Genomic DNA, 10,485 nt, shown 5'->3' with positions numbered 1-10,485 from the left:
GTCCATATGTTCACTGAAAGTTTTTTAGGGGTCTTCAACTGAAAAGGGCTGAAAAAGATTTGCAGTAGGCTTTTAAACTTTGCCCAGCACGTAGATATCTGATGACATTTGTTCCTGGAGAGCTGGGAGCTGTTTGTTGCCCACTGTCCTGGCACTGAAGACTGTTCCTGAAGCGCTGCAGTTTGCTCATGTTATTCAGAATTGGCTTAGGATTTGCAACACCCCAAGGAGAAGCAAAGTCCCGAAAGTGGGAGTGGACTTTCTTCTGCCTTGATTCTGGAGAGAAAAGTGGCTGGTGGATTTTGTGCTAGTATTGCAAGGCAGAGGTTGCGAGCCCAAGTCTAACCCATTCAGTTCCCTCGATTGCTCTTAGAGCCCTTGCTGCAAACAAGCAAGTGTATGTGTATGTGACTCCTTAGAGAGTTAGTGGTGTTGTTTTTGCATATAAACTTTTGCCTGAGAGATAATGGCAAAATAAATTAATTAATGTTTCCCTGGCTCTCAGTCTCTGAGCCAGACAATTTTCCTTGCTGTAGCAAATGGGATTTTCGGCTATTTGCACTCAATGAAGTGTCTTCAGTTTTTTGAAGAATGAAAAGGGCTCTTGCAAAATTTAATAGCACATAGGTTAAATGGGAAAGAATCACAGTGATGGTAGGAAAAGACATATGATGCTGATGAGCTTGATAACATGTATGTACAGGTGCTTTAAAAGACGATAGGAGTATTACACAACTAGTTCAGCCTTACAGTATTCTGTTTGCACATGACTAGAGGTTTGATTTGGGAGGACCTCTACAAGACTATTTTCCCCTTGTCATGCTTAACAGTGGCTAGTTGTCAGGATCTGAGTAGGTTTCCGGGACGCCTTTCACCGCCGATGACATTTTTGGTACCGTTTTCTGTCCGCAGTAGTTACAACCCAGGGGGCAGGGAAAGTGCTACCATCACTGGCATTGGTGGTTCAGTGGTAGAATTCTCGCCTGCCACGCGGGAGGCCCGGGTTCGATTCCCGGCCAATGCAGTTAATTTTTTTTTTTAACTTCCCCCCCCCTCCCCTTACTTCTCCTTCCTTTTCCGCTTCCGTCGCGGCCGCCAAAACCTCCTTTAGCTCAGCCCCGGCCTCCCTCCCCCTCTCCTCGCTGTCGCCGGGAGAGCTGCGGGTGTTCGCATGTGAGGGGAAGTTCCGCGGCGAGGCGGTGCCCAGGGGCGGCCCCAGCGCGCGGCCGTGCCCGGGGCGGACAAGATGGAGGTGTAAGGAGCGGCGGGGAGGGCGCGGGAACGGGCCGCTGCCGCCTCCGCCCCAGCTGCGACCTTCCGTGGCGGCAGCGGGGGCTCCAGGGCCGGAGTGGGGGGGTATATTCATATGGGCCAGCCTGCAGTGTGTGTGTGTGTGTGTGTGTAAATCTATAGGGGCCTGCCTGTGGTGTGGGGTGTATCTATATGGACCTGCCTGCAGTGTGTGTGTGTGTGGGTGTAGATCTATATGGGCCTGCCTGTGGTGTGGGGTATATCTATATGGACCTGCCTGCAGTGTGTGTGTGTATGTGGGGGGGTGTGTACATCTATATGGGCCTGCCTGTGGTGTGGGGTGTATCTATATGGGCTTGCCTGCAGTGTGTGTGGATATGTCTATATGGACCTGCATTGTGTGTGTGTGTACATCTATATGGGCCTGCCAGTGGTGTGGGGTATATCTATATGGGCCTGCCTGCAGTGTGTGTGTGTGTGGATATATCTATATGGGCCTGCCTGCAGTGTGTGTGTGTGTGTGTGTATATATCTATATGGGCCTGCCTGCAGTGTGTGTGTGTGGGTACAGCTATATGAGCCTGCCTGTGGTGTATGTGGGCTATATCTGTATGAGCCTGCCTGTAGTGTGTGTGGGTATACCCATATGGGCCTGCCAGCGGTGTATGGGGGGAATATTGGGCCTTTAACGCCCCTATAACCAGAAGTGTGTTCAGGCATTCTGATGAGAAACTGAGGGGTTTTTTTTTGTTTGCTTTAAAAATCTTGCTGAAGCATCTGTTTGGGCAAAAGGCGTCATGGCTCAGCTTGAATCCCGCTCTCCGTCCCCATCTCCCCCGCCCCTCCTGTCTCCTTGTGCTCCCTTCTCTGGGGAGAGAAGTTTCATCTCTGCTGCAGCTTCTGGGGGAGAGTTACTCCTGTGAGCATCAGGTAGACGATTCATTGTAGGAGCTGAATGTGTTGGAGAAGGAGAAAACCTAGTGAGTGTGCACCAGCAATTGCAAACACAAGAGGCGAGTCAAAATTTTGGCTAGCTGATCATTCACGGCAGTTACACCAGCCAGCACCCAGGTTGCCATCCCAGGCAGCAAGTTTTGTGGCCCTCTTATGCTGACAGCACTGTGTGTGTTCGTCTTGTTAGCATCACCTGGGCACAAAACAATAGGATTTGACTATTTTGAAGCTTAGAAACTCATTCTCGTGAGTTCTGTGGAGCTTGTTACGTTGTGTGGTTATAATGCGTATGCGGCGCTGGTTTCTAATGAAAGGGGGCACGGAGGATGCCAGTCCCGTGGGGTGTATATCAGCATACACCAAAGTCAGCTGAGCTATTGCAGTTCATGTTATCCATGGATACTTTATTATCATTAAATCTTCTATACAATTATATATATTATCATTAAGTCTTCTATATGTAAAATTCAAAAGCAGGTAACAAATAAGACACATACATTGAAATATGGGTTCGTATTATGTTAGCCTTAACATGAGTAGCAGCCTGCAGAGAAATGAGTGTATACTGAAAAATACCGTGAAACACATACACAGGCTCAAAGTTGCTGTTGCATGTGAGGAAGGATAGGATTTGCCCTGCTGAGGAAGATGCTTTTGATACCATTACTAGTAAGTCTGTGATGCTGCTTATACATCCACTTGTTTTTTATTACATTGAGTAGCCCAACTTATTTTAGTGGTGCTACCTCTTTTAGTACCAACAGGAAGGTGCATCAGAGGCAGAAGACCTGGGGGCTGAAGTCCTGAGCTGTGGGTGGATGTCCCTTGCACTGGAATGGAACAACTTAGTCCATTTTGCACTTGAATTGCTGCTGGAATCTAATCTTCCGAATTGCCTGATGGCCTTCATAGAGGGAAGCTCTGCAACTAGGAAGACCTCTCCTAAGTTCTTACCATGTCAGAATTATCTGTTACTAGAGAAAAGAACCCTCCGGGAAACGTTTTTTAACATATTTTAAGCAGTAGATTTAAAAACATGAAGTGTCAGTGATATTTTTAGAGGTGTGTGATGCCATATACTAAGGTATTTTTTGATATATGCAGACGACCTCAGTAGTATTTTGGTTTGGACTAAAATTTGGGCAAATACTACCTATTTAAAGATTCTAAGAAGTGTTTATACATTGGTGTTAATATGACTTTTTTTTTCCCTTTCTGCTTAAGTCTTAATCTCATTAAAATTAAGCATACTGTTTAGTTGACTATTTAAAAATATTCATTAGAATTCATTATTTATAATTTCTTGTTTTCTGGATGTAAAATTGATAGTTGATTCATGAGAGTTAGGACTGAAGAAAATTGTATTTCTACTCTGTAAGTTCTGCAAAAGTTCTTGAAACTGGTCTTGTTTATCAGTTTATAATTCTGGTATTTCAGCACAACAAAAATCGTTGAAGATTTGAGACGGACTCATTTGCTATCCATTGTTAGAAGAAAAAATAAATATTTTTCTGAATGACAAAGTATTTTTGAATTAAAAAAGAAGCAATTGTCTTAAATAATTTAACTTTAGATGGATTTCACAGACTCATTTACATAGTAATGTATTTACTCGATAGGATCCTTTCAGTTATTTAACAGAATAATTCCCTATATAATTATTCTATACATTATTATTTTTAACAAAGAATGTCTTTGATCCATAGGGATTTCTGTAGTGGTAGCCTGAATGCAAACATTCTGAAGAATTGCATTTACCTAACAACAAAAGCTATATGGTTTGTAAAACATGAATGAAAACTAATGCCTGTGTGAGCTCACTTGCTGAAGTTTCACTCGAGTCAGCGAAATGGAAGTTGAAGTTCATCTCAGCGTATTTTAGAAGGTCCTTTTCATTTAAAAACAATGATAGAACCTGTGGAAGTTTGTGGATGCATTTGCCTCGTTTGAAAGTGATGAACGTGACAGTTCTATTCAAACAGTTGACAATGCTTAACAATACATTTTACCTTTTTTTTTTTTTTTTTTTTTTTAATAAGCTGCTGTGCAGACCTGAGAAGCCTTTTTTTCCTTTTGTGTGGAAACTTGTTGTGGCTACTGACAGCTCAGCAGAATGTGTTGTTCGGGGAATATAGGATGTTTGGTGTCAGTTTTTCTCCCTTTTTTTAATTTAAAAATATAAAATTACAATATCCAGTAGTAATAGAGGCGTGATTAGTCTAAATACGTGCTTGAATCAGTGCATTCAGCCTGCCAGCGGTGCATAACGATTCTTGCTTAATTGGGACAGAATTAGTGGGGAGGTGTTTGGCTGTTGGAAAATGGGAAACTCAGCCTTGCCCCTGCTAATAAAGGAGTAGCCACATAAAGATTCAAAGAATAAATAAAGAGGAAATGCAGTAAGGTTTTTTTTACTCAGTACAGTATGTAAATATAGTGCCATATCTATATCTATACACACACATATGTACATTGTACTAAACATAGTAGTTGCATGTTCTTTTTCCGTATACTCTTGACTAATAAATAAATAGTGTGTGTAATCAGAATGATTTTTCCTGTCAGTCTTTATTAAAATTCCTTACATTTTTTGTAAGGAAGAGGCAAGGCAATTTGGTTTTAGTTTGTAAAATTGGGTGAGTGAGTTAAATAGTGTGGTTGAGTAAAAAGATCATGTTGTATAAGTGTGTTATGATTTATGGGGCAAATTGTGCAAAATATACTGTATATTTATGTAATAATTCTACTAACAATATGGAAAAATATTTTCCAGAGGTGGCAATAACTTGGTAATTGTAGAATCATTAAAAATAGATTTCTTGATGATTTTTTTTAAACTTTATGAAAGTAACGTGTGTTCTTTTAGAGTCTGCGTGACTCAGCACAGAAAAATTTTAGACAGTTTCATTCGGAACAGAAATTAATCATTTTCATTTTTCCTTTTAGGAAAGATGCAAATGCCGCATTGCTAAGTAACTTTGAGGTAAGTTTATCTGTGTCTTGGTTTTAAACCAGCAGTTTCAAGCTGTAATCAGTCACTTGTATCCTTCTTCGGAAGCTGAAAATTGCCAGTGGCAGTCAGCAAGACCTGTAGGTGATTTCCACCCCCTCCATTTGATTTGTTATTAAGAAAAAAGCTAAGAAAATCTAGTTTTCTAGAAAATTACTAGTTTTCACTAGTAATGAGTACTGTATTATTACTTGGTTGGTCCCAAATCTACTAAAACAGATATAAATATGTTTTTCAAATAGATGAGGAGCAGATCTTTAGAATATCAGGAACTTTAACTTCAGCCTTGTCATATTTACACTGTTGCTGTGTGGTTAGTTTGTTGAATCCTCTTATATATGCCGGTTTGTTATTTAGGATTTGATTCTCTACATCTTTAAACACTTGTGTATTGGGGCAAGTGCACTGGATTCACTGGTGGTTTGTATGATGTGTGGTGCATCGGATCCCAAATCGGGAATGTTGACACCTCTGTAACTGGAGAGCAATGTCCAAAATATCTTTTTTTAAATTTTATCTTACGATAAGCCGATATACCATCAAGTGTGTGACACACTGATTGCTGGAGTCTCTTTACTATTGCAATTAAAAATTCTTGCAGAAAAATTCAAACGTTTTTCAGAGACGGCTGCTGCTAGAATCAATGTTTTGTATTTAACTTTAAGCTTGTGATGTGCAGTATCATCCGAGAACCTATAACTCATTAATGCATAGTTTTATTAAAGCCAGTGCTACTGGAAATGCAGTCTCACACCTCTGAATGCTTGACAGTATTTTTTTTAAAGATCGTGAGGTGTTTCCAAAGCAGGTTAGGTTATAGTAAGCATGAGGCAGTTTGCTGATCTGAGATGTGTTACTCAGGATAAACACTCCTAGAAGCCAGTGATGTACCTTGATCTGGTGTCACGGGGAAGCTACGGTGGCCTGTCATAGCAAACAATGAATATTGGCATACAAATAACAAATTGGAAAATAATCTTATCTTCTAGTGTAGATAAGTTCTGAATCATTTTCCTCTCTCCTGAGTAAAGGTATTTTTTTAGTGAGGTAGAAAGAAATGTAGTGTTCTTGTTGGTAAATGAATGTAAGTTTTTGAATGGTTTTAATAACCCAAGTGCTTTGTTTATATTGTTGTATTGCTGAAGCTTGAAAGTTGCACAGCTGTTTCATCCTGTTCTGAAATAAATCCTAAAATGTTTTATCTTGAGCTGCATCTGTCTGCGTACAGCAGAGCAACCATCTGGTGACTGTAAGAAGAGCTTTAATGAGGTACTTGGAAAGAACTGTCTTGCCTAAGAAATAGGTGATACTATGTCAGCCAAACTAGTATTAAGTGTCTGTTAAAAACATACTATTGCAATACAGAAAATAGCAAGTATTTCAGAGGTTATTTATTGCAAAATCATCTCTTCTTCCTCCTTCTTCGTTTGCTGGGATATTTGTTGGAATCTAGGTATTACTGCCCGCTGAGGTTCAAGTAGTGGTGTCAGTCACATTATGTAAAATCTATAGGTGTCCTGAAGGTATGGTCCAGAATAGGGAGAATTGCAAAATCTGTTCTTCATGCTCTTCAGTCAGAACTTTCTTCAGCTGAGCTTTTTGTTGGTGAGTGTACCATGTGCGTTGAAAAAAAGCAAAAGGAAGTGGAAAACGAAGTTACTGATGAGAGTGCTTATTTCTCATTTCCCTTTCGCAGTAGTTGTCATGCATGCAGCTTTTCGAATCTTTGCAGGAAGGGGTTCGCAGTGTTTGCAGCTACAGGCTTTTGGGGTATGGCTTTTCGCTGCTTTTCAAAGTACTGATTCCCCTGAAACGACGGATCTCTTTCTGTTTGCTCCTCTTTCCAGTTGCAGTTTGACTGTCATAGCTAACACTCTTTATCGAGGTAATATTTTGCGCAGAAAGTGATGTTTGAAAGGAGTATTCAGGACTGACATGTTATATGTCCTATGCCTACATTTATTCTGTGAGTTTGGAGTTGTCATTTTGTATCTCATTGTCACTGGCTATATTTTCTTCTAATATTTATTAGATAAAAGTTCATAGCTTCAGTTTTGGCTTTCAAGTGAGGATTGACTACTGGTGGTTGATACACAAGGTGTTCCTTTTTCATAGAAGACAGTATAAAGTAATTGCAGGATTCATAGCTGGTAATGTTCTTGCTTCTACTGTCTAGAAATGTTTGTATTTTATTTCTATGGACTTGTCAGTTTATAATGCCATTGGATCTGGATCTTGAATGAAGCTAGTTAAAAATTAGGGGATAAACAGTAAGAAGTGGTCTGTTACTTTGCTGTGGTTATTGGCTCTGAGTATATTGTAAAGCCTGAAGCAAAACATCTGAAGAGATTTCAATCTAATGTGATTTAATATGGGAATAAAAGAGTCATTGTGATGCTGTCTCAACATTTTGCTGCCTGTCTAGCTATAATGAATAAAGTGTTGTGTTGCAACAGATTTTACAAAGCACAGTTGCAAAAATCAAAACGTCTTCCTTGCCTTCAGAATCTCGCTCCTACATTAATATTCACTGCATCATAAATGTGAAGACAACTTTATTACATTCTTTTCAGGAATGTCTGCTTGTATTACATTGTTGTGATGAAATAGGGAGCTAATTTAATCTTTGTGGCTTAACATACCATAACACCATACCGGTCCCTGTAACATTTACTATTATGAACAACTACACTGGAATTTACAATAGGATCACTAATCTCAGGAGCATCTATAGGTCAAGCCTTTATTTAGTTGGTTTCTGGCAGTGTGGCAGTTGTAGAGTTTACTTTTTTTTGCAGATAATGTAAAACTGCATCTCTGTGAGACAAGATATATATCCATTTTAGTATTATAGGTACATCTGTCATAACAAATCCACTAGGACCATAAACTTGTGTGACATTTTGCTTCAAGCATCACTCATATTTAAATGGGAGCTCTATGTCAGTACAGCAGTGTATGACCCAACTCTGTTCAGGACATGAGATAAGATAAACAAGTAGGATAGATTCATCCTGGCAGCTTCTCCTTTGGGGCTGTTGGATAACATTTAACAAGTGCTGAAAATCTGTTTACAATAGTCACAATTTTTAAAAAAACAATTTACATACCTATTCATCATTCTGGTGCCAAAATATTTTTCATTTCAATTGCTGGTGCATTCACCAAAGAAGCCATGGGGTTTTTTTTGTTGTTTGGTTGGTAGCATTTTGCGTTGCTCATTTATGTTTTCCTGCTGTAATATTTTTAGATAAATACTCTCAAATAGTCTAAAACACTTTTTTTTTTTTCCTCCCCAGGTGTTCCAGTTACTTACTGATCTTAAGCAGCAGCGCAAAGAGAGTGGAAAAAACAAGCAGAGCTCTGGTCAGCAGAATCTGAACACAATCATGTATGAAGTGAGTAGCACTGTGAAATTCCTTTCAAATTAGCCCAGGCTGGAGTAATTCACATCCTTAGGTCTGTATATTAATAATTTTGTATCAAATTTCCCATATTGAAAAAAGCAGTAAAATATATTTTTTGTGCCACTTTTCTGTGGTTAGTTTATTCAGGTTGTGGGCTAACTGCGCTGTCCAGGCAGAGGCATGCAGCTGCTCTTATTAAAATCTATCACAAAAAGAATAAACCCCCCCTTGTATTTTAACTGTTTAGTTTTGTGGGGGTTTTTTGATTCCAAATATTCTATCCTTTTAAGACCCAGGGCAGAACTTGCTATCATCTGATGAATTGATGATACCACCTAATCATGGCTTCAAAGCTGAGGCACAGGTATTTTCTTATTAACAGAATTAGAAGAATAATTTCCCACTAAAATAGATTTTTTTTTTTTTTTTTTTTTTTTTTTGTCAAAAGAGCAAGATGGATGCCAGATTGGTAATAAACGTTCAATCTGTTGCTAGGAAGAACTTTTAAAATCATATAATACAAATATTAACATTTTAAATATCTCAAATTAGCAACTTCATAACAGATTTGCAGTGTGACCTATTGTGTTTGTGTCAGAGAATTACATGAGTAGCACCACGACTGGCAGCGAGTTGAAAGCAGTTTGCCTTGCTTGCATGGGTAATCCCATTGAGCAGTGAAACTACTCATGTGAATAAGATTTGGCCTAGGCTTTGTTTTTGTTTTAGTTCTGGCTTTGTTTGAAAAGGTACAGAGTTGTAATTCCCAAGCCTTATATTCAACAAAAAAATCTAATTTAAATCTTCATGGAGACTAACAGTCTCTTCCTATACCTCTTTGAAACAGCTGAGAAAGATCCTGTAAGTATATTTTGTCAGAATACACCTTAAAGCTTTAATTGCCTTGTTATATTTTACATGTTAAATACCTATAGCATGCTCGTTTTTGTGCATTGAGTGAAGCTGGTGTAAACTCTAGGTACATTTTCTCTATGTTTGACTGAAAGAAAACCAGAATTTGATCTTGCAGGATTGTTTTTATTCGTGCCAAGAATATCTTCATGAGCTCTGTGCAGGCTTGTAACCATTGGTACTGAAATAACTAGATGGAGCTTGCTAAACTGGAGCTATGTTTTGCTGTATGTCTGGCATTTTAATTGATTTGAAATTGCTGAAAAAGACTAAACTGGAAAAGAAATTACTCCTGTTAAATAATCTTATTACATGATAATACTACGATGTCGTTTCAGTCATTATTGGTGTATAATAACTCCATTTTATCTAAAAAGGTCAGGACAGGACTCAGAGAGGGGAACATTATCCAACACCTTATTGTGCTTTTAAATATATTTCTCAGTACTCCAATGAAACTGGTCCTTAAGAATACCAGTGATTCATATTTCATCAACATTCTATCTGTTAAGTAGGATGAATTATCCTGTGTTGTTGAAATCTGTTTTCCTTTACCTAGTATTTTTAAGAGTTTAATGGAAATACACTGGAAATACATTTGCATATTTTCTTATTTGCCATACCGATCTTGTAGCTCATTTTTTCCCAGTATCTGTTGTTTTCTACTCTGTGAATACTGATTCAGCTTTTTTGGCTTCTGACTTTTCAAATATAAATACTTAGTTTAAAGATTTTCTGAGAAAGAAATTCAAAGAATATCATATAGAATTTTATGGGATTTTATTATTATTATAGATAATCTGTGCATGTGGTATCCTACCACACATGTGTGTCTGTATTTGGAATCCAGTTAGTGCATCATGAGTCAGTTGTGCTTTTAAGTTTTTATGTATAGCTATGCAGTATCAATAGATGAAGGTTTTGTTCCTTAATTCAAAACAAGCATTGACA

General features: G+C 38.6%; 1 protein-coding gene and 1 non-coding gene across 5 annotated transcripts in view; both read left to right on the top strand.

Annotated features, from left to right (window-relative positions):
* Positions 1-953: 953 nt before the first annotated feature.
* TRNAG-GCC (transfer RNA glycine (anticodon GCC)) lies at positions 954-1,024 on the top strand. The gene has a single exon. It is a non-coding gene; the product is annotated as a tRNA-Gly (tRNA).
* Positions 1,025-1,074: 50 nt separating this feature from the next.
* The window catches only part of CRCP (CGRP receptor component), a 32,823-nt gene continuing 23,412 nt past the window's right edge, over positions 1,075-10,485 (top strand). The window contains exons 1-3 of one of the 4 annotated variants that reach the window (XM_075168823.1): positions 1,075-1,254; positions 5,152-5,188; positions 8,515-8,613. In XM_075168823.1, coding sequence (XP_075024924.1) covers positions 1,247-1,254; positions 5,152-5,188; positions 8,515-8,613 — 144 coding nt within the window. In that variant the 5' untranslated portion in view covers positions 1,075-1,246. Of the gene's footprint in view, positions 1,255-3,676; positions 4,091-5,151; positions 5,189-8,514; positions 8,614-10,485 lie in introns of those variants that run through there. The other 3 variants (XM_075168822.1, XM_075168821.1, XM_075168824.1) reach the window with 3 other exon arrangements.

The sequence above is a fragment of the Calonectris borealis genome, chromosome 19, assembly GCF_964195595.1.
Source record: "Calonectris borealis chromosome 19, bCalBor7.hap1.2, whole genome shotgun sequence".
NCBI lineage: Eukaryota > Metazoa > Chordata > Aves > Procellariiformes > Procellariidae > Calonectris > Calonectris borealis.
This window is presented reverse-complemented; position numbering and strand designations above follow the sequence as displayed.